Here is a 25,226-nt window from a genome sequence, read left to right as displayed (position 1 = left end):
AAATTAAAATGTTGTCATTTGCACAACATGACTGGGCCACAAGGTGATGATCCTAAGTGTAATAAATCAGACAGTTATATGTCAAATATAAAGACCAACGTAAAGATCCATAGAACAGAACTCTGGCAGTTGCCAGAGAGTTGGAAAAAATACTCAAAGATCATTAAAAATTTCTAACTTCCTATTATAAGAACAATTAAGTTCTGGAGATGTAATGTACAGCTAGGTGACTGTAACAATGGTAGATTGTATGTTTGGAATTTGCTGAGAATTTAACTTTCCAAGGGAGATATCTTTAACTAGATAAGATGATATGATGATAGATGTTAACTATCTCATTTAGTACCTATTCTGAAATACATAAACTATATATGTATATATATAAATCAAATTACTATACTGTACACGTTAATGTAGTGTAATTTGTTAAAATTAGTTTTCAATAAAAATTAAAAAATAAGATTTATAGTGTTAAGTCCTAATTTTAAATACAATACCTCTATATGACTAAAATACAACATAACTAGGGATATCACTAAAAACTAGTTCATTTGCTATTACATTTCAAATATGTATACATATACTCCACCCAAAACCTAGATGAAGGTTATTTTCTAAGAAAAATGGTATTTACGAAAGTGGGTACAGTGAGATTGCAAGAGGAATATGTTCAAATAACACTTAAGCACAAGAATAAAATTTGCATTTACATTTTTAAGACAATACAATGGCTAACCATATTTAGCCATTTTTATTTCTGTTCCAGTATAGTAACCCATAATAATATATTATTCACTAAAATGATATTGTGGGATTATCAAAGTTGAAGTTTTTAATAGTTTTATTTTGTGTCCCTTTCTCAGCTGAAAATTTAGCATAACATTCCCACACCACTTGCAAATTGTAATGGTGACTAGATGCTACAAATTTCTCAATTAAAGGAGAAGACAACCTATTAAATTTGGTTGCTTTTCAATGAGAAAAGGAACTTAAAGATTTTATTTTACACCAGAGAAATTATAGTCTAGAGAATTAGCATGTGTTGCTAGGTAAACAACTCAGAGGCATGGCCACTATATAAGTAGTGTTGGATGAGATTTTCGGTTTGTCTTATTTGAGATCACACAGGTCATTAAGGGAAGGAGCATTGTGTTAGCCAGTGGAGGACCCAGTATTCCATTCTGGTTTTCTGTTTAAAGCCTCTTTCATTCTGTGTATTTACCACAATTTATTGAGGAATTGTGTGGAATATGTACATAATGGAATGCTTCTCAGCTATAAGAAAAGATGAAATCATGCAATTTTCCATGATCTGGATGGAACTAGAGGGTATTACAGGAGAAATACAGAATGATTTTTCATATATGGAATATAAGAAAAAGAAAGTGAGGGAATAAAAAATTGTCAAGGGTAACAGAATTGGAGAAATGAACTCCAGAACTGAGCTTACTAAGGGGCAAGAGGATTGGGAGTGGAGGGGAAGGGAACCTGGGACATTGGTGGTGGGAAGTTGACACTCTGGTAGCAGATGTAGTGTTGGAGTGTTCTCTGTGTGAAACTCTACCATAAACAGAACTTCTACATCATAGTGCTTCAATAAAAACTGAGGAAGAAAATAAACATTTGTCTTCATTTGCAGCATATAAAAGTCTACAATTATTGTGACTTTTATTTTCCAGTAAGTATCAAAGAAGACCAATTTATTTTTATTCATAAAATTCTTCTTCATCATCAAAAGCAACTGAAAATAGGTTGGAAGCCTGCTTCAAGTCCTTGGGCGAAAGCAGTTGGGATAAAGAAGGGACTATTATGACAAAGATAGCTGGAAGCAATCACTCTGAGTAAGAACTGCGTGTTGAAAGTGGGTAAAGGAACAAACAGGATAATCACTTAGTATCTGTATTTAAGCCATAGTACCCAAAAGAAGAGAGAGAGAGAGAGAGAGAGAGAGAGAGAGAGACAGAGACAGAGACAGAGACAGAGAGACAGACAGAGAGAGAGACAGAGAGACAGAGACAGAGACAGAGAGACAGAGACAGAGAGAGACAGAGAGACAGAGACAGAGACAGAGACAGACAGAGACAGACAGAGACAGACAGACATATGAAAAGTGCCTGCCATAGAGTCAAGCTGTGGTGTGGGGTAGGGGTAGGGAAACAAGTCATTAGTGGTGGGAGATGTACACCTGTGGAGGATGGGTGTTAGAATACTGTATGACTGAAACTGGACCATGAACAGCTTTGCAACTGTGTATCTCATGAAATAAATACTTGGGCTTTAACGCGATTTTATGCTGTATGAGAATGTACTTCAATAGGGCAGATACAATTTCAACTCAAACTATTTAATGTGGGGTGATTTATTTGTAAGACTTTTCCTACTACTTGCTGATATGATCCTGACTGCAGCGAATGACTGCTGCTGCTGTGGAGAACGTTCAAGTCTGGGTCTGAATGATGCCAAAATACCTGGATGAACATAAGTCATCCAGATGTTTTCATACTGCCAGATGCTTGGTTTTACAGCGGGGAAAACATCTGGATAACTGTAATTTTTTTCACTTGTACGTTTGTTATCACATGACTTTCAAAAATGTACTTCAACTCTTTGGTACATACTCTCCTGAAACTTCCATTTTAGTGTGACTATGTTGCGCGTCACACATTGTAATTCTATGTAAAGTCAGGAAATTGAACACTGTTTTGTACTTTGAAAACTATACCTTTCTGTAGTTAACTAAGAAATTAAAGTTTCCTTTCTCTTTTTGAGAAAGAAAGCAAGTGCATAAAAGGGAGAGGAGTCAAGTGAAGATAGCAGCTCCCTGCTGGGAATAAATGTAGACTGTATTGGTACCATCTTTAAGGATGTCCTAGCCTCTCCAATGTTTCTCATGCTTAAATATCCCCTTATCATTCCTCCTTCTTCTGATGACTTCTAACTGATTCTCAGATTGAGGTCTACTCTCACTGAATCTTGGAAACAACACTTAACCAATCATATCTGCCTTAAGTACCATTCCACTGCACTTTCATAACTAAAACATGTTTATAAAAGCATGTTTTCTGCAGTTGCTTATGTTTTCTCTCTTATTCTAAAAAATTCTGAACCATTTAAAGTTCAAATATTTACTATGCAAAACAAGGGAACATATCATATTGAACAGTGATAAACCTTTGATATAGTGTAAAAAACTAAAGCACGCCGAGGGGCACGTGCACTCTTGGGCTCTCTGGGCGGCTCTGTCTCACCGCCCACGTTCGGTGCCCTGGAACCGCTGTGTATGGGCTGGATCGGGACGGCCGTTGACCAAGGACAGGCGAAGGAAGAACGAGGACAAAGCTGGTTGCTGATTAGTTACCGTTTATTCAATCTTCTTTCTCACCTCCCGCACTCCCAGCTCCATCCTCTCTGGATCTACTGCAGCCTCTCTCCTGCTTCTCTAGTCTCTCCTCCTATGTCTCTCCCACCTTGCCCTCTAGGCTGCATCCAGCCAGGTAGCAAAATCAACATAAGAAAGCCCTTCCTGAGGAAAGGGCACTCCAAAGCCCTTCCTGACTCTTAAGGTTTTTTATTTCTTCTTTTCCTTAGTCCAAACACTTATTAACATCTTAATACTAGTTATTTTTGTATGGACATAGCAACAGATACATTGAGGCTTGCAAGGCAGCTCTCCTGGCAACATCTTGCCACAGGCTCAGACTACAGCACTCAGGCCAGATTAATCATTCCTAACCCTAGCAGGGTCCGAATCTAGTTATCACTGTTTGGATCATGACAGCATTTGTCCATGACCAAGCTCTTAACTTATAGTTAAGCATTAGGCACTTTGGCCAGGCCCATCTCAATGCCAGGGTAGCACACAACTCACCGCTTGCTCTGGGTCCATCTCGTCCCTCGTCAGGACCCTGCTTTTGGGGGTGCTAGGAAGTAAGGGCAGCTGAGGCTTAGGTCGAGAGAACAGATGCCCAGGAGGAAAATATCATGTACAGTCAAATGACTCCCAGGTTACAAAAGCATAACATTTGCTAAGTCTTCCTGTGTCCATACAAAAAGGACATTGCTCTGAATAAACTATGCAAAGGACTCAAGGAGAAGAGAAAAACAGTATTTGCAAGTCAACAGAACACTAAGAAAGAAGTTACAAATAAACACAGAGGAGTGGGAGCACTGTAATGGGAGTAACCCAATAAACCTAAACTACCTGAGGCTATGTTATCCTACAATATAGGATTACAAAATATACAAACAGTGAGGGGACAGGGGGCAGGTATAGGGAGGGGAACAAAAACCAACTCACAGGTGACATAAGGACAAAGATCGAGGCTCTCGGGCAATCGGTGGTGGTGGTGATGCATTGCAAATTTGTATATCAATATTATAAATTTAAATACTACTCTAATCATATGAGCTAGAGCAATAGCACAGCAGATAGGGCATTTGCCTTACACGTGGCCAACCTGGGTTCGATTCCTCCGTCCCTCTTGGAGAGCCCGGCAAGCTACTGAGAGTATTCAGCCCGCATGGCAGAGCATGGCAAGCTACCCGTGGCGTATTCTATATGCCAAAACCAGTAACAAGTCTCACAATGAAGACGTTACTGGTGCCCACTCGAGCAAATCGATGAACAATGGGACGAAAGTGCTACAGTGCCACTCTAATCATATTACCTAAGCTATAATTAAAAATTTTTACACCATGAAACTGCCCTAAATAACAAGCTATTGGCATTTAGCACGTATGCTGGACGAGTGGAAAACTCCATGAGTTTTGAGTAAATGATGAAGTCAGAGCTACAGAATAAGCAACTCTCTCCCAGAAGGCTGCTGATACAATCCCACAGGGCTTCTCCACATTTCTGTTAGCCAGGCTCTCCTCTCCCTAAATAAAAATGTCATAAAGTCTAGTTCATAGCTTTGGCAGGTGTTTAAAACAAATCATTGTTTCTGAGCAACTGTGCCCTAAATTTCCCTTCAGCCGTGAGAGAGGTCTCACCTCCACCCCCATCTCTCAGTAGTGAGAGCCCCGTGTTCTGTGACATGAGATAACACACATGCGTGTTATCACTCTGGAGCAGGCACTGTCACCGGTGCTGTCATCACTCAGTTTGGTGGGAAGGCAGCACACAGCACGCAGAGTGCCACGGGAGGGCCACAGCATCATTCCATTTATCAACAGAGCCCATGCTTGAGAATGAGCCGTGCTCTGAATATCAGAGTACATACGATATGCAAAATACCTACAGGGGTTCAGTGCTTCTCTTATTCTTTTGAGTAAGAATTGTATATTACAGTTCTCTTTAAGACTTAGAATGTGATGAATTGATTATAACGGGTACTAGTGCCAGTCTGGCCAAAGCATCTGTTCAAAACATCCTATAGCAACAGTTTCAATCACAGCCATGGATTTTACAGCATAGTTGTAACATTCTGGAGTCTGAAAAGAGGTTGAAAGCCATCCTACTCTGATAAGTAGGGTTAAACTGGCTTAATCATGCTAAGTTAGATTCGATAAGAGATCAAAGACAGATTTTTTTTTTCATTTTCAATAGGAACATCTTTGATTCTGCCTAATACATTTTCTTTTTTGTTCCTTTAAACACATTATATGTATAAGAAACGAAGCATCTTTTTAAAATTGTTTACTTGCACTGTAGAAATAGTACAGGAATTAAAGCTCTGCCATGCAGGTAGCCAACCCAAGTCCGACCTCCTGCTCCATATACCACCCCCCAAGCACTACCAGAAGTGATTATTCCCTAGCACAGAATCAGGAGTAAGCCTCAAGCACAATCAAAAATAATTAATAATAAATACATGAAATTATGGACTAGAGCAATAGCACAGAGCATAGGGCATTTGCCTTGCATGCAGCTGACCCAGGTTTGATTCCTCCATCCCTCTCAGAGAGCCTGGCAAGCTACCAAGAGTATCCCGCTCACACGGCAGTGCTACGCACAGTTCATTTGACACACCAAGGGCTCATATCTGAGGGATGGCTGAATTTCAACAATGTGAAGCCATTTTTAATATCTGAAATCATGATATACTTCACCATCAAATGTCCTGGCTGTATGCTGTTTTTCAGTTGCAACATTTTGCTTTCTTAGCAATATATTAAATCAGTGTCATGCTCAGCAATGTAATTCAGTGTAGTTACATCAATGCAATTCACTGATGAATGAAATCTGATAATTAAAGAATCGATACGTTCTTTAGTTTTCTTTCTAAGCACTACTTTATTATTCTCTTAGGAGGCTGCTCAGGTGACTTCCACTTTACCCACCTCTGACCAGTTCCGAATCCTTGTTTTCCTTGAACCCAGTGCCACCTTTAGTCAGGAGCAGCTAGGTCCTCCCTGCCCATAGATCGAGGTCAGACCCCCGCTAGTTAGTTAGCATAGCCTCCCATGAAAATTTCAGTGAGATGGCAGGGGCTGCACTAGTGGCAAAGTGGTCCCCAGATGGGGATGCTGCTGATGTGAGCCCTGACCCTGGGCAGAAACAAGGGATCAGAGTGCTGCAGGGGAAGCTACTCTGCCCCCGCAGCCAGCAATGCATTGTAAACCCACGAATGCACTTCTGGAGGGAACAGCGCCCCCTGGTTAGGTTCACTGTCACTGTCATCCCGTTGCTCAGCGATTTGTTGGAGCGGGCACCAGTAACGTTTCTCATTGACAGACTTATTGTTACTGTTTTTGGCATATCCAATACGCACGGGTAGCTGGCCAGGCTCTGCCGTTCGGGCTCCATACTCTCGGTAGCTTGCTGGGCTCTCCGAGAGGGGCGGGGGAATTGAACACAAGTCTGCCTGGTGAAAGGTGAATGCCCAACCACTGTGCTATCGCTCCAGCCCCTGGTTAGGTTAGAACAGGAATTAGACAGGGGTCCTGCTCCCCCCCCGCCCAGATCCCCTGGGGCTGACTTGTCCTCCCCCTACCTTTTCCCCAGTTCCCGATCCCAGACGTGTTGCCGGCAGAGGTGTGATCCCTGGCCTCATGTGAGCGCCTTGAGCCCACCAGCAAGGGACTCTGGATGGAAAGCGTCCTTGAGTCCTAGAACATGTTCTGATAAAGGGACTGCACAACTCACTAAGGACAGTTTCCAATATACTTGCAGCCTGATGGGTCCCAGCCTGATGGGTCACGGCCGTTCTAGCACCACGGCACCCACAAGTCTGTCTTTACAGGACACCCTTGGATATGCCAGGCAAGGTTGCAGAATTCTCGAGAATTCCAGGTTCATGAGGGCCCTGCTACAAGTGTTGGGGTGGGGGGCACTGGCAGACGCCTAGGATGGGGAAGCAGCCTCCCAGAACCAGGTCCCAGATCAACGCAGACTCTGCCTGGCCTGGGCTTCTTGCCCCTCCTTGCTTGGGTCCTGCATGCGTAATGAGGGCCTGGCACAAAGCCTCCGAAGCTGGGGTTTCTCCAAGCACATGCGGCTATTGGACAGTGCACCATGTTCCTGGGCTCCTGCCTTCTGGGAGGAACAGGCATCACTGGAGGCTAATGCCAGAGGATCAGACGGATGTTTTGTTCCCCCAAGAACCCATCCTGGGCTTGCAATTCCCAGGAACTTGTCACTTCCTGGGTATCCTGAAGAAGGAGACTGCACACAATAAGCACTTCTGACTGATTTGCATTTATACCCATATGTGTGTACACAAACACACACACCAACATCAATATTTTCCTAATTGTACGACTTCACACCAAATTTTGGGTAAATTGCTTCTTCAAGTTTACATTCCCTGAGAGAAAAAATTGAACTAACCTCTGCTTTCAGAATTTAAGGTGCTTCTATTTTGTGTGCTGGTTTTTGCTATCCTTGTTCTACTTGGCATTTTCCCTATGCCTTTGGTCATCTGAGTGAAAGCTTAAGAATGTTCTGGAGACTTGAAGCTCCTGGCAGCTGGGAGTTGTAAGAGGACAATGAACGGTTCTTCGGGTCAACACTGAGGTTGGAGCAGGCAACCCAGGTGGACTTGCTTGTACCAGCTGATGTTTTCTGGAATAAATTTGTCATATATGTAGAAAGATTTCCTTTGATTATTGATTCATTAATTTACTCTTTTCCTAGTATTGTAAGCATGGTTTCTTCATCTACTGCTGTATTTTATATGGGTGGGCATGTATATTTGAATATAAATTTGGACAATATATTTCAAATTCAAGCTCAGTTTAAAACAATCTGGATACTCCAAGGTGCTATATTCGAAAGAAACATACCACTTTTGATGACTAGTTTATATCTTGCTTCATTTGCAAGTCTCTTGGGAAAACTATAGAAAAACTGCAATATTTTTACCTGATAAGATGTTACTGGTGCCCGCTCGAACAAGTCGATGAGCAATGGGGTGACAGTGATTAAATATCCAAGTATTACACATTTCACACTTACATAATGATAATACTATAATCATAAAAAATGAAATCAGAATCATATTTTTAAGATACTTTTTTTTAGCTTTTTTAAAAAACATTTTTTAAATTTTATTGAATCACCCTGAGATAGTTACAAGCTTTCATGTTTGGGTTACAATCTCACAATGATCAAACACCCATCCCTCCAGCAGTGCACATTCCCCACCACCAATATCCCTGGTATAACCCCCCTTTCCCATCCTCCCCCTGCTTCCATGCCAGACAATATTCCCCATACTCTCTTCTTTGGGGCAATTATGGCTTGCAACACAGCCATTGAGAGGTCATCCATCATGTTTGGTCTATTATCTACTTTCGGAACACATCTCCTATCCCTACTGATTCCTCCAGCCATCATTTTCTTAGTGATCCCTTCTCTATTCCATCTGCCTTCTCCCCTCCTCTCGTGAAGCAGGGTTCCAGCTATGGGGTAATTCTCCTGGCCCTTGTATCTACTGTCCTTGGGTGTCATGTGATATTATTCTATACTCTACAAATGAGTGTAGTCCTTCTATGTCTGTCCATCTCTTTCTGATTCATTTCACTTAGCATGATACTCTCCATGCCTATCCATTTATAAGCAAATTTCATAACTTCACCTCTCCTAACAGCTGCGTAGTATTCCATTGTGTAGATTTACCAAAGTTTCTTGAACCAGTCATCTATTCTAGGGCATTAGCGTTGTGTCCAGATTTTGACTATTGTGAACAGTGCTGCAATGAACATATAGGTACAGATCATTTCTATTATGCTTTTTTGTGTCCTCGGGATATATTCCCAAAGTGGTATTGCGGGGTCATATGGAAGCTCAATTTCTAGTTTTTGAAGGACTGTCCATATTGTTTTCCAGAAAGGCTGGACCAATTGGCATTCCCACCAACAGTGAAGGAGCATCTCTTTTTCCCCATATCCATGCCAGCACTGATTGCTTTTGTTCTTTTGAAGTATGCCAATCTCTATGAGATGATATCAGGAGAAAATATTATCATTGTCAAAAATTGTCATTGTCAAAACATATAGGTAAATATTTGTGCAATCACGGAACAACCAGGAATCCTGCGGCTCTCTCTTGCTGCCTGTGTTCAGTGGCCTTGGGCCGCTTCCCCACCTGGGACAGTCAACGCCATGGGTGGATGAAAGAGGAAATGAAGGCCATGCTGGTTGGTGATCAGTTAATGTTTATACCCCCACGCTCCTCTTCTCATCTCACTAAGCCCCTCATTCCCGTCTCCTCTTATAACCCTTGTTCTTCTCTCCATCCTCTGACTCGCTCCTTTGGTCTCTTTAGTCTCCCACTAACTCCCCGCATTGGAGGTAGCACCCATAACACCTAGGACTGGTAGCACAATCAACCTATCAAAGCCCTTTTTGATCGCCTGCAGCCAGGAGATCAGGCTCAAGGGCAGAAATGCCACCTAGGGATTTTTCTCCTTTCCTTAGTTCAATAACCTAATTAACATCTTTAAAAAATATTTATTTATTTATTTATTTATTTTTTTATTGAGTCACCATGTGGAAAGTTACAAAGTTTTCAGGTTTAAGTCTCAGTTATACAATGCTTGAACACCCATCCCTTCACCAGTGCACATATTCCACCACCAAGAATCACAGTATAGCTCCACCCCACACCCCCACACCCCTAGTCCCCCCATGCCCCTAGCCCCCCCAGCCCCCCTCCCGCCTGTGTAACTAATAAATTTCACTTTACTTTCACTTTGATTGCACCTAATTAACATCTTAATTCTACTTCTTAATATTAGTTATTTTGTATGGACACAGTAAGAGATACATTAAGTTTGTAGGGTGGCTCTCCTGGGGACATCTCGCTACAGATTTCAGACTGCAGTGCTCAGGCCAGATAATCTTTCCTAACCCCAGCAGGGTCCTAATCTAGTTGTTACTTTTTGGATCATGATAGAATTTTCCATGACCATGCTCTTAACTTATGGTTAAGTTTTATGGTGCTTTGGCCTGGTCCATTTCAATGACAGGGTAACTCACAGCTTGCCCTGGGTCCATCTAATCCCTTGTTGGGATCCTGCTTTTGGGGTACTAGGAAGTAAAGGCAACTGAGACTTTAGTCAAGAAAACATATGTCCCAGAGTGAATATTCTTTGAAGTCAATTAACTCCCAAGTTACAAAAGCATAGCATTAACTGTCTTCCTGTATCCATACAAAAAGGACATTGCTCTGAATTAACTATGTGAAGGACTTAAGGAGAAGAGAAAAGCAATATTTACAAGTTAATAGAGTCTGATTAGGAGATGCAGGTAATTGACCAGTTGGGGAAGCAGAGCACAAAGAAAGAGGTTACAAATAAACATAGAGGGATGGGAGCACTGTTACAGGAGTAATCCAATAAACCTAATTCCCTATGGCAAGGTAGAAAGGACAAACTAATGTTATCCTACAAATATTGTCTTAAAGACATCGATACCAGGGCTAGAGAGATAGTAGAGAGGGTAAGGTGTTGTCTTGCATGCAGTCCTCCCAGGTTCCATCCCTGCCACCACATATGATCCCCTGAGCACTTCCATGAGTATTCCCTGAGTGAAGTGCTGGGAGTAAGCCCTGAGCATCACTGCTTGTGCCACAAGGCCCCCGACCCCCAAAAGAAGTTTTAGAAAGCGTTGGTACTACTGTTAATGTTGGAAGACATTAACAATGACAATGAGAATTTTCAGTCTTAAATAATTCAAGAGAAAAAATATTTCAAAAATCACTCCACTTTCTCCTGGGCACTAAATGACAGATTACACTTATATGTCCAAATCAGTAAACAGGAGCCCAGAAGTATTATTAGTTTTTAAGCCCAAACTGAGAAAACTGAAATCCCTCTCTCCTCTATCAGAATCCTGTAGTATTCCCCTTCACCCATCCCTATTTTGTGATTTATATTTCTGCTCATCATTCCTTACTCAGACCTGCATGCACATTCTGCCCGTAGCTGACAGGCAGCAAGGAAAGTAATCTGAGAGGAAGGTTCAAATGGAACCCGACATTGTCCCTTTCTACAATCTCTCTGCTGCCCCCAGGTACGTACAGCTTCTTCTTGTTCACATCATTGCAGTCATCATCATCTTGGTAATGAAAGTTTCAGTCCTGCATCCTGCGCTCAGAGTGCCATCAGTTTGTCTCTTTGTGCTGCCTCTCGGAGCTTGGTTCGGAGACAGATGACAGTCTGTACCTGCCCCTCCCCAAGTCACTGTGGCATCTGTCAGGGATAAGTTTTGTCTTGGTCATCTTTATGTCTTTATGGTATGGCACATTGTTCACTGTATGATAAATATTTGTTAAATTGATATTTGTTATTTGTTATTTTGTGCACTCATTTGTCAAAAGCATTTCTTCAGAGACTAGAGATGTAGCTAATAGGTAAAATGTTTGTTCTGTATGTTTGATGCCCTGACTTCTACCCCTGGCAGCACACACACATAGGAAAAGAAAACCCATAAAACTAAAGAGGCCAAAAAGTTTATGTATTAATTTTATAATCATGAATATAATTTTAGTAAAAACTTCCAATAGTAATGAAAAAAACTTATACTTCATAATACTTTTACTTCTGCTACACTCATTTATTCAAATGATTGATCAAAGATGACTTCAGGGTGATTCAGTGAATAAAAAAATATGCAAAAATCATAAGACATCTGACCCCAATTTAAATTCCTACATTGATTGAAATTAAAATTTTGTGTTGGGGCTGGAGCAATAGCACAGCGGGTAGGGCCTTTGCCTTGCACACGGCCGACCCGGGTTCGATTCCCAGCATCCCATATGGTCCCCTGAGCACCGCCAGGAGTGATTCCTGAGTGTAGAGCCAGGAGTAACCCCTGTGCATCGCCAGGTGTGACCCAAAAAGCAAAAAAAAAAGAAAAAAAATTTTGTGTTTTATAAACGCTATTATGACAGTGTCACAGTTAGCTACATTATTCCTCTAAGAACGGATGAAGACTTGGAGAAGACTCAATCACAACATGAAATTATTACTAATATTAATTAACAATAATTATTTATCATTATTAATAATCATTTAATTATTGATAATAATAATAATTGCTATTAATATTAAATTATTGGGGTTTGGGCCACACTCAGCTACTCACGGGAAGTATTCTTGGCTCTGTACACAAGGATCACTCCTGGTGGTATTTGGGTTATTGTATGTGATGAAGGGATGGAATCTGGGTCAACCATGTGGAAGGCAAGTGCCTTATCCTTTATACTGTCTCTCCAGCCCCATAGCATGAAATTATTAAGAGAATAAGTCTAACGGGGCATTTTTAATAGTAAAAATCATGGAATGTGGAGAGTTAGGCTTGATATCAGGTCTGTGCATGACAGTCACTGCATGATAATATGTTTGATGTAAACTACTAAGATGACTACAGTTTTATTAGGAACATTCTGGATTGAATGTCTGTTTCTCACCAGAGGTCACTAGATCACAGACCAGGAAAGGCACTTTGGCTCTGCTTGCATGAGTATAAGTTTGTGCTCTGCTGATACAGATCATCATTTCATTAAGTCAGGACGTGGAAAGGCCCAATAAATGTAGTCTTATTGTTCATATTAGATATTTTAAATGTTTAATGAAAAGAGAGTCTCTTGCCCGAATGCCTGGCTGTCTTGCCCGGGGCCCCTCGGAGGGGATGGGCTGCAGCTTCCCTTCCAGTCCTGAGCAGAGCTCCCGGCGCCCGAAGACCACTGGAACCTAGCCACAGCCATGCTCGAGGCCCCTCTCCACACGTTCAGACAGGCCTCATACATGAAGGTACTGGCAGAGGAACCCAGGTGTGTGTAATCCCATCAACAGCCAACAACCAGAGACTTAAAAAGCAAGCTCCCAGGAGTGCGTGGCCGCAAGGCAGTCACAGGATATCTTAAAACCTACTTCTCCCTCTGAAAGAAAGTAGCAAGCTACTGAGAGTTTCCTGCGCACATGGGACAGCCTAGCAAGCTTCCCATGGTGTATTCATATGCTAAAGCTAGTAACAAGCCAGATCTCATTCCCCTGACCCTGAAAGAGCCTCCAATGCGGCACAGTTAGGAAGGCCGAATGGAGAGAACTTCTATCTCAGGGATAGGACGAATGGAAAAGGTACTGAGCCTGCTCGAGAAATCGATGAACAATGGGATTTTGTGATCGTGTGATGAATGAAATGGGTTTGCAGATACTCTGACTCAATAAAGGACCAGTGAGCTGTCTGTGACCTTCACACAGGCCCTTCCCTTGACATGGTAGCTTCCGTGTATTTTCACATGTTCACTTACATGCTTTCCTTACTTGTTCCCTTATATACTCCCTCTTCCAGACTAGTCCTAAGGTCATGAAGCTGGAATTGCAATGACTTTTATCACATGAACGTGAATTAGAAGCAGCCACGTGCTCAGTGCTAATGGCCTTTTCATGATAAAGTGTGCCACTCTGCTTTCAGCTTCAGTTGGGCTTTTCAGCAGGGCACAGCACTTTCGCCAACACCTTCAGAGCGGCTCAGAGCGTTATTCCGTGGTTCATGAAGCACCAGGGAGCAAGCAGAATCCCGCTGCGCGAACCCGCTCTCCATGCGACCCCTCTCCTCCTCTCCTGCATCTCTGTCTTGTAAACTGATTACATTTTCCTACTTTTGCTGGTCAGGGGAACTCAGGATTTTTCCCCTGTGAGTCAGGTTCTTCATGCTGGCTCTAAATTGGAACGTTGCACACAGCAGTGAGGTTACTATAACAGTTTCCAGGCTTCGTCAGGAGGTCTAGGTTGCACAGGGGGCATTTCAGCATCTCCGTGCTAATTGCTTATGGTACTTTTTTTCCTTTCTCAGTCCAGTTTTTCCCTGGATTATAGAGACCTTTTTTGGGTGGCTCATTAATTAGTCTGAGCAGCTCAGCACGGGCTAACACAAAAAGAAACAAGCTTCCTTGAGTATCTAAAGAATAGGGCAGGGAGGTTTCCAGCTGAAGGTAATGTAAACGTGCTTCTGGTTCTCAGTCCTTGCTGCACATTAGGAACATCTATATTACCTGTCACCCTTGTGTCACATAACCCTGGCTGACAGCTAAAGTGTAGGCAGGACTGAAAATCAATGAGGATCTACCAAAATGTAGGCCATTTTGTTTCATGCAAGGGGTTGGTGACCTCATCCATCACACCTTTGCACTCAAATGCCTTGAACAGAATATTAATAGACGTGGTTGGATGCCTTTTACTTCAGTTCTGTTTACAAGTAAGTAGTAATAAGTCACCTGGGAAAGCTGAAGAGAAAATTTAATTCATTTTTTTTTTTTTAGGAAGGAAGAGAAGAACACAATAAAAAAGGGAACAAAACTTTTTTTTTTTTTGCTTTTTTTGGTCACACCCAGTGATACACAGAAGTTACTCCTGATTCATGCACTCAGGAATGACTCCTGGCAGTCATCAGGGACTATATGGGATACTGGAAATCGAACCAGGGTCGGCAAGGCAAACACCCTACCTGTTGTTCTATGGCTCTGGACCCAGGAAAAAAATGTTTCTATCAGGGCAAGACAAGAAAAGTATTCTCAAGAGTAAGACAAGAATATTTGCAATAGTGTAATATATATGAATAAATAATTAATAGAATTTTTTTATTTAAAAGGGACAGTTGTAAAAGATATCGAACTTTTTGGTGATGGTAAATGTGTATTGTGTATTGATTTTGTACACAAAAACATAAATGTTAACACTAATGGAGCTACAATAAAATTTAAAATATTTTTTAAAGGAAGGTATTCTTATTATATTCTCATATCTGAGTATTATGATGAAGAAAAGGAATTGGCTTTCACTGGTTTCACGATATAAATTAATTCATTGTGAAGCAAAATGCCTCAGAATGGAATTACACTACATTTCACACTTGAAAAACATACTTGAAATCTTGGATGCCTAATGTTAGACCCAGGAAAGCGTCATTACAATCCAACTAAGTTAAAATGTAAAAAATTATAAAACCACATGTACCATAAAAGCAACTTCTTTTGCTTTTCACAAGCTGTGTTTTCACAATTATAAGACTATTTCAGAACACTGTAATCAAAATGGCCAAAATATTCATTTGGTCTCCTGTCTTTTTCTTCTTGGAGTCTTCCATGACATTTTACTAGTGTGACCATGATAGCCAAAAGCAATCTCAAAACAGCTCCAAAAAAATGTGCTTTTTATTCCTGAAATTAAAATCTTGAAATTCAATTACCTTAATTCAATGAAATAGTTGGCCATGCTAGTATGATACATAAACAAAATATTTTAATAAATAGGAAACTTTTATAAGCTCCATGACTTTAGAATGGCATTGGTAATTAAAAAGCATTCAAAGAAATTATTTCATGTACGACTCAAGCTTTCTCTCATCACAAAATGTGCATAAGATAGTATGCATCTTTAGATAAGAGAAAAAAGTTGTAGTTTAATATTTGCTTGCCGGATTTGTATAGCTGGTAGTGTGCCCAGAAATATATGGAAGAATTTAGAAAACCCAAACAACTTAATAACAGTTTATTAAGCAACCATTCTCACTATGCCAGATATTTTGAGAAACAGAGTCTCCTACTAATATGCCGACTGACATCTATGGAACTCCCAAAATGATTTGATGAAATAAAGAATAAATGCAGGACAGAGCTTTTCTCCTTTGGGAACTAACACATCAGGAAGACAAGATGAGGAAACAAAACCCCACAGACCCCTGAAGAGAGGAACAGAATCTAGAAATTCCTCATCAGAGAAACAAACCTCTATGAAAATAATAAATCTTTACTGAAATTTTGAAGTATTATCTGTTAATAATAAGAAATCCAGAAACAATTCTTGAATTAAGTGATAATTGATTGATTGTTGAAAGTAAAGAAGTACTCGTCCAAGAACTTCTCTCCTTTCTGCAGAGCAGATTTTATGAATTGAGGAAGGACATTTTTCCAGAGGGAGGGAAACCACTGAATGAAAAGTTACGAGAATTCAGAGAAATAAATACTTTGATGGAATAGTGTGTGTAAATATGACTAACCGGTGGCAAATTGTGGAAGGTTTTTTTTAATGAGAATTGAAAATTATTCTCAATGTAATGGGGATTCTCTCAGATCTCTTCAGAAGCATAGAGAGTCAGGTTTAATTTAGCAGGATTACTTCAGAGGCATGGTACAGTACAACTTGGAGGTGGCAGAGGCTCAAACCAAAATCAGGCAATTGTGTTTACTCCCCAATTGAGTCACTCCCCAACATGGGACGATGAAGGTATGAGTCAGGGATCAGAATGGGTGAGCTCAGTTTGGAAGTTATGTTGGATATCAAAAAAATATATATATGTTAAGACTTGTTTTGGGTGAGAGACCAGAAGATAGGGGAAAAAAATCCTAGCATCTCAAAGAATATGTTTATTTTGTAAAGGTGATATTTCTAGAATATATATAAGCAAAATAAAACAAGAAGTTTCAAATGAGAAATTTGAAGAAGATTCTAGAAATATATTGTTTAATATACTTGGGGAGAAAAAGGATGACAATACAAAGAAATAAGTATGAAAAGACTGAGAGACTAGAAGACAAGTTGAAAGTTCACCACCACACAGGAGGCTACAGAAGAAGCCAAAGTTCAAGAAATTGCATTAATATGTTAATTCCAAAAAAAAGCATGAGTTACAGAACATAGGCAGGTGGAGAGCAGACATTTGAATGAATAAATGAGAAAACATTGACTGTAGGAGTTGTCTGTTTGCAAGATAAAAATATTCAGAAAGAACACAAGAAAAACAATTATCCTGAAAAATTGATCAAAATGGGTAGTTGCTTTGTGTATAACAAGCACTTAAGTTGCATACTAAGGGGTAGGGATGTGTCTTAAGTGTAGAACCCTTGCCTTACATGTGGGTTTGATCTCCAATCTCATATCACTCCCATTCTTTACCTGAGCACTGTGTGGAGAGGGCCTCAGGAGTCACTCCCCAAACCAATATCATCAGCACATAAAACCAAACATCACCAGAAGCTTTTTGAATAGATATGAGATACTGTTGTTATTTTCAGAAGACTAAGCAAAAGTGCATTCTTTACTTGTGGTGTATCTGACTTGACATTCTCCATAAGCCTAGATATTATTGCTAAAGTCATGACACTTTATTGAAATCCTCCAAGTTATCTATTCCTTGGCCTGTTTTCCAAACAGGCTACAACTTCAGGTTTTACACATTAAAGGACACAATTAATCTAGGAAGGAAGAATTCTGCTCTGATGAGAAAATTTAACCGCTTTTATTACTTGGCCAATTGGATTCCATTGAACCTCTAGCACCACACTGAATCCAAGTTTTAAGGTAATATAATGCTCTATTTAAGACAGCACAATGGCAGTGTACAGCTTATAGCTCAGTTTAATTATCACTAGTTTAGGTTTTCTGTCTAGTAATATCTGTTCATTCCTTTTGAGACTATTGTCATAAGCAACCAGACCAGGCATAAACTGATTTTGTTTCATTCATTTGAAAGAAAGAAAAAGCTCATTATAGCATTTGGAATTCAAATGTAATCACGTATACCAGGAAAATCAAAAGGACAAATTGAAGTGTGTCTTCCTATCTTGTTGATGTGGAGAGTCTTGTTTGAAGGGATCTGAAGCATACTAATCTAACTTCAAGTCATTCATTCTGCTTGCTTAGATATCCTTGAATGCAGAGGCAGGGAAAGCTGCTGACTCCATCCTGGCACATGGCTCCATGTGGCAGGGGCTGGAAGCACGTTCACGATCCCTTTTGCAGAACCTTCCAGCATAGCCAGTGGTGCAGATGCAGACAGGATCCTCATGCAGAATCCTCATGATAAATACCCTCATGCCACTGGCATCTGGTGGCAATTTCATAGGTTGTTCTGCTATAACCAGGAAGACATTTGCACAGAAAGTTCCCTTCTCCTGGGATCTTCATACAAGTAACATTTCCTTAACAAGGACTGGATAGAGAAGCCAGGGTCTGTAACACTGTCACAATCTTTGTCCAAATTAATGACTGGTTCTGAACAGTGGCAATTGTCTTCAGAAACTTCATTGCATGTAGAATTGTTTGGGCAAGAATTCGAAATGTACTTGGTGTTCATTTATATAGCATAGAGAATCTACATGGAAATAAAAAATACAAAAATGAAGTTTAGTACAAGCATTAAATTAATCTTTTTTGATTCATGACATTTCAAATTCATTAACGAAATGCAATTGGATACTTCTAATAACGATTTTTGTCAAATAAGAATGAGTTTGATATTGAAGAAAGTCAAAGATTTTCACACAGTTGCCAATAAACACAAAAAGGGTTGGCTTGAGATCTTTGCTTCTCCATTTCCTCCCCTTTTCAGGTATAAACAATAGGATGAATAGATTATTCAATATTCACAAACTTTTGAAGTTCACATTCTCCCTCATGGAGGATTTTGGAGTAATATGAGAGAGCTGAGATTCAAATCATCTCTGATATATTGTCTAACTGAAACTATTGAACTAAATGAAACCAAATGAGTGCAGAGCTTAATTCATAACTGCTTTATAACAATCACCCTATATGTTCTAAAAAGAGAAGCCTACAAAATGAAAGTTAGAAAAATCAAATACTGATTGAAAGTTTTTTCTCTGTACCACATATGTCAGAAATTAATTGAACACATATTAGATATAATCTTCACAGCAACATGTGATATTATTATTTATAGCTTACAGATGACAAATTATCACTGCAAAGAAACCAGATGTAAAATTTGGATCTTTCATTTTTTTTTCCAAAGGCTCCTCTGTTGTAGGTACAGTTTTTTGAAACTGGAATTAGAATAATAACCTGTAAGAAAAAAATCATTCCATCATATTCACTGCACAGTTGCAAATGTACAAGTTTTTCTGAGTATTCATGTGCTGTGATTGCTACTTTCTTAGCCTTATTTAGATGCTTTATGATTTGGCGATTCAATTGTATTATCCTGTAAAATCTTACCTTTTGATGTGGACCCATTGTCTTTTTATTAATTCCTTTCTCACAATACACTCACTAATATTGTGGGAAGTTGTATAGGCTTGACATTTTTTAAAAAACCTTCGATGTGGAGAGTGTGCTCTTATGACATGAGACATAAATCATCAAATGTCAGGGAGCATGTAAACTTTGAGAAATTCCCCTTTCTTTTTGCAAAAAGAGAAGTGATTCTCTTTAGCAGTGTGGCCACCCACAGAGTGATGATAAGATGATGAGAACAGAATGACTGGTTCATCACACAGTACTGTGGCCCTATCTGGCAGCTGACAACTTTTCTCAGTGCCTAAGCGTAGTCATGTAGTATGGGCTTATATATTCTCAGGAATAGCAGATAACAGCAAACATTTCTATTTCCTCTGGAGAAACTCATCTCTTACATACTTGGCTTAAGTTCTTCCAATGCATTTAAAAAATACATGTATATATATATATATATATATATATATATATATTTATAGATATATAAAATTTTAACTGCAATTGTGTAAAGCATTTTGCAGGTGAGAAATGGAAGGTTTTTAATTTTGAAGTCATCATTCCCGCAGTCATGTAGAGGTGAAATTTAGTGCTTTTATCTGTATGATTAAAAATGCCTTATTTTAGGAGCATGGAGGCACACAGGCTGAGTCTGGCACATGTTTCCACGGATGGGACCCAGCATCAGTCACTGTCAGGGTCTCCTGTCCCCGTGTAGGGGCAGTGGGAACCAAGGCTCAGGAAGAGAATGACCGAAGCAGGGGGAGTTTTACCTAGGTGCTAACCAGGAGGACTGGAATTTGGACCTCAAGAGAAAAGGAAGCCCAGGGCAAGAGCAGCCGGTCTCTTTAGAATCTTAAGAAGCCTGTTTCTCCAGCCCTTGTTTTCCAGAAAATCCAGGTTGATGGGAAAGGAAACAGTTCCAGAAAGTGTGTTCGCAGCCTTCAGTACAGCAAGTAACAACCGGATGCATTTCCCTCAATTCCTGGCTCTACGCTAATCACATGGATTGGAGACTGAATCTCATCCTTGACCCGGCCTTATCATTTTGAATTTCTGTGATAAGAGAGATCGTGGGCTGAGGGGTAACCTCTGCCCTTGGGAGGGCCCTAGGACACAACATACTTGTCACCATGACTGCTGCCCAGGAGCTCAAGAGTCGTGGGATGAAGTTTGCTGAAGAGCAGCTGCTAAAGCATGGATGGACGCAAGGCAAAGGTCTGGGCCGGAAGGAGAATGGGATCACCCAGGCACTCAGGGTTACACTGAAGCAGGACAGTCATGGGGTGGGACATCACCTTGCCAAGGAGTTCACTGACCACTGGTGGAATGATCTCTTCAACAAGACGGCGGCCAGCTTGGTGGTGGAGGCGAAGCAGGATGGAGTCCAGCTAAGGCGTGTGTCAAAGGAGACCCCCTGCCCAAACCATCCCAAGCCCAACATGCTGTATCAGAAGTTCGTCCAGATGGCCACACTGACTTCGAGTGGGGAGAAGCCAGCACAGGACTTGGAGCACTGCAGTGAGGATAACAGCCCTGAGCTCAAGCTTCCAAGGATTCTGACTGATGAGATGCTTCTCCAGGCTTGTGAGGGACGCACAGCACACAAGGCTGCCAGGCTGGGGATCACCATGAAGGCTAAGCTGGCTCGGCTAGAGGCCCAGGAACAGGCCTTCCTGGCTCATCTCCAAGGTCAGGATCCTGGGAACCCACCAGTTCAGCCTGAGAGCAAGACCCCCAAAAAGAAGAAAAAGAAAAGGAAGTGGAAAGAGGAGGAAGCAGCAGCAGTCACCGAAGAGCAGGCCCAGGAGGAGCTCCCAGGCTGTCCTGAGCAGAGCCCCAGGAGAAGCAAGAAGAAAAAACACCTAGAGCCGGTCAGAGAGGAGTCCAAGGGAAGCACCATATGCCCCGAGGACGAGCAGGACAGAGAGCAGAGTGAGCAGCCCCGCAGGAAAAGACAGACACAGCAGCAGCACTCTGAGGAGGCAGGCGAGAGGGCTGCCTGCAGCCCAGAGAGCAAAGCTTACAAGGACCCGCACCGCAGGAGCAAGAAGAGCCACGCTCCAGCAGAGGAAAGGGACGGGGACGGAGAGACAGGTACAGTCTGCAGGGCCAGGAAGCACAGGAGCAAAAAGAAAAGGCAGCGGTATCCCGAGGACGATGATGTTGTAACGCTGAGAGGCGAGGGGGAGGAGGAGGGAGAGGAGGGGGAGGAGGGCTGGACTCTGGATGCCGAGCTCAGAGCACCCACTGGCATGAACCAGAGTGACAAAAAAAGGTGGCGGCAGCTACCAGCCAAAGAAAGAACAGGTGAGTGCACAAGACCAAAGAGCAAAAAAGAAGAAACACAAGAAAAAGGACTGAACTCAGGTCGGGGAGGGTCCCACCCATTAGGGGTGGGGCCTCAGGCACCCTAGCCTTTATGGGGCCTCCCTCCTAGGGAGGAATGGCTCAGCCAGCTGCCCAGATCCCAACTTGGGTGCTTACAGGAGCCAAGCAGAGGGGCAGATTCTGAAGGGGCTCCTATGGGAAGTGGCTGAAAACGGGAGATTCAGGTGCAAAGGATTGGCCTTAAAATATTGGGAAGACGAAGAAAAGCAGAAATTTAAGCCTCTGAACACCGCACCTAGATCACTGTTATCAAACGATTAATAAACATCAGCTTGGTTCTGAAAAAAAAATGCCTTATTTTGAACAGCATGATTTAGAAAATAGGATAGTCATTGGTAGAATTCTTATCTAAATATCGTGATCTTGTTCCCTTCTAAAATCACATGAAAAGAAAAAGGGATGGAAAATAATGAGATTGAAAAATACCCAACATCCTTCATCATGAACTGGAATTAAAATCAATGTCAGTAAGCACTCACTAGGATAACCACGTGATAAAGCTTGAAGTACTAAATGTTGATGAGAATGCAGAGAAATGGTACTGATCTTTGTATTCTCTCTTTTATAACTGACCATTTGCCTAGGTGTTGTCAATTATATTAGGAAATGATTTTAGCTTTGAAGAGCTTCTCTCTGATGGTTTTGTTTTCTACCTTACAGATTTCTGTTTTATCCTTTTAGTTTACTTTACTTTTACTGAGTTTAACTTGCCATCACTTTTTTATGTGTCCTACTAATTAAATCATTTAATGCTAAAATGTTCCACTAAACATAGTTCTGCTATGTTTCCTAAACTTTCTTTTTATTACCTTTCAAATAAAAATATTTTTAGTTTTCATGGTTATTCCACTACCCATGGAAAATATTACTGTATCACTGTATCATTGTCATCCTATTGTTCACTGATTTGCTTAAGCAGGCACCAGTAATGTCTCTATTTGTCCCTGTTGCATGCTAGTGTCACCCAATGGCATATTGGGGGCTGTTTCAGCATCAGGGTAATGAGGACCATCGTTGTTACTGTTTTTGGCATATCCAGTATGCCACTGGTAGCTAGCTTGCCAGGCTCTGCGTGTGGTCATGATACTCTCTGGAGCTTGCTGGGCTCTCCGAGAGGGACGGAGGCTTTTGGGGAAGCCTCTAATTGCCTTTACAGGTGTTCCCAGTCTACTGAATGTAAGCTTTTGGTCGACAGTCATGTTGTTACGATCTGCACACTGACAAACACACACCTGCCTGCGTCTCTGGGCAGCACCTGGGACATCTGTGACTTCAGGTTGATCTCCTTGAGGTTGATGGAGTGCGTCCAGAGGTTGTTGAGCAGCTGGCAGAGCAGGACCCTGTTGTGGAGGGTCTGTGCCATGTCAAACATCTGGGCCAAGTCCCAGGTCACCCGGTGGTTGGCTGACAGCACCCCAAAGTGGATGAGCCACTGCACGCACTGCTGCCAAGGCTCTATGTCCAACTGTGCTGTGACTCAGCCCCGCCAGGGCAGGCGGCAACTATGCGGCCATCCCTGCTGCCGTTTCTCTATGCCCCACTAACGCCATTCTGTCTGAATCTTGCAAAACAGCCAGCGATGTCCATCCCTGCTGGAACACTATGCGTGATTCCTGATGGACGTGATGATGGAAAATATATGGACATCAATTATATCATTTTAAACTTTTATCCAGATATCTTATAGCATTTATTTTGATTTTTTTCTCTTACTTGAATTGATACATTAAAAATTCATATAGTGACTGGGAAATTTGTTTTTTTATAGTTCTGTTCATTTTCTCCGATTTTCAGAAGCTATATTCTTTTTTTAAAAAAACATAAGAAAAATGAATTAACAGATTTATTAAGAAAACTATAAATCACACTAGGACAAATAAAAGACTCAAGAAGATGAGAACATATTTACTTATTTATGGATTGGAAGGATTACTTTAAGTCTTGGTAATACAATGATCAAACACCCATCTTTTCACCAGTGCACATTTTCCACCACGAAGAACCTGAGTATAACCCCCATCTGACACCCTCCCCCTACCTGTGTGGCAGATGATTTCCACATTACTCTCTCTCTTCTTTGATTACGTTCAATATTTCGACAAAAGACCCACCATTATTATTTGGAATTTCCCCCCAACAATCAGACCTGTTGTAAAGGCGTCATTAGATAATTTATTTTTGAGCGATAGCACAGTGGGTAGGCTGTTTGCCTTGCACGCGGCCGACCCGAGTTTGACTACTCCGTCCCCTCAGAGAGCCTGGCAAGCTACCAAGAGTGTATCTCCCGCACAGCAGACCCTGGCAAGCTACCTGTGGCATACTTGATATGCCCAAAACAGTAGCAAGAAGTCTCACAGTGGAGATGTTACTGGTGCCCGCTCAAGCAAATCGATGAACAACGGGATGACAGTGAGTGCTACAGTCTTTGCTGATTATGTGGCCATGTGATTTTGGAATTCTGATATTTTAATAATTAGGTCTGGAGGGATTTCTGCCAAAAGCCGCTGGGTTCTGAGATTCATTTTTGTACCTCTGGGATCATGGCCATTAAGGTGATAAATAAATAGCCAGAGGAGCCTTTCGTGGGCAGCAACTCAGGGTCTCGTCGGGGTCGAGGAGAAGGGCTGGTTCTACCCCCTCATCCCATGAGGCCCCGTGTGTCTCATCACTGCTGGCTCGTATCTGTCTGTCAATAAGCTCTGAAAGAATCCATCACTTTCTTAACTTGTATTTTTGCATTGTATTTTTGGTCCTGAAAAAAAGTGCTTATAGAGCATAACTTTATTTTGATGCTTGGTGGCCTCTGGGGTAAATGGACTGATTGCAACATTTACTGTGGTGATTTAAAGATGTGTCCACAGCATGTCTCTAATGATCTTCTTAGAAAAGCAACCCATAACCTAAAGTTGATGCTAAACATTTAAATCTTTTTCTAGTTAAAGGAAAAGTCATATATTTCAAAAGTATGTAAAGGAATTGCAATTTAAAAAACTTACTAAGAGCCAGGGCCATCTCTTAAGCAGTAGAATATTCTGCTAAGATCAATGATGGGTTGCCATAAAGTAAGCATGATGATTACTCCAGCTTTGCACACCCATATTAAAAATATATGAGCTAAATTATATATTATTATTGAAATAATATCAAAATATAAATTTGCAATGTGCAATATTGTGTATAAATTTAAAGAGTAATAATTTCACTTTTATAGTGATAATTCCTCTAGAACATGAGACATGGATATAATAAAAATCTCTTATAGGACTATTTTAAATTATAATTGCAAGTTACTTCCCAGCGAAATGATTCTAGAGGATTTTATTTCCAGCTTTCATGTAACACTTCGACACAAGATAAGAAACTCACCAGGTGTGAAATACTGTTGATATATTCAGAACAATAATAGTCTATCAAATT

The 25,226-nt window shown here is 41.0% G+C and overlaps 2 protein-coding genes across 2 annotated transcripts in view; one reads left to right on the top strand and one right to left on the bottom strand.

Annotated features, from left to right (window-relative positions):
* The window catches only part of CRB1 (crumbs cell polarity complex component 1), a 111,045-nt gene extending 92,523 nt beyond the window's left edge, over positions 1-18,522 (bottom strand). The window contains 6 exon segments of the mRNA XM_055144210.1: positions 17,970-18,019; positions 18,021-18,088; positions 18,090-18,151; positions 18,154-18,232; positions 18,234-18,386; positions 18,388-18,522. Coding sequence (XP_055000185.1) covers positions 17,970-18,019; positions 18,021-18,088; positions 18,090-18,151; positions 18,154-18,232; positions 18,234-18,386; positions 18,388-18,522 — 547 coding nt within the window.
* Positions 18,523-20,481: 1,959 nt separating this feature from the next.
* The window catches only part of LOC101539684 (G patch domain-containing protein 4-like), an 82,787-nt gene continuing 78,042 nt past the window's right edge, over positions 20,482-25,226 (top strand). The window contains exon 1 of the mRNA XM_055144209.1: positions 20,482-21,728. Within this exon, the coding sequence (XP_055000184.1) occupies positions 20,552-21,728 (1,177 nt within the window). The 5' untranslated portion in view covers positions 20,482-20,551. The remainder of the gene's footprint in view (positions 21,729-25,226) is intronic.

Source organism: Sorex araneus, chromosome 7 (assembly GCF_027595985.1).
Source record: "Sorex araneus isolate mSorAra2 chromosome 7, mSorAra2.pri, whole genome shotgun sequence".
NCBI lineage: Eukaryota > Metazoa > Chordata > Mammalia > Eulipotyphla > Soricidae > Sorex > Sorex araneus.
The sequence above is the reverse complement of the archived record's forward strand: the minus strand, read 5'-3'. Positions and strand labels throughout refer to the sequence as shown.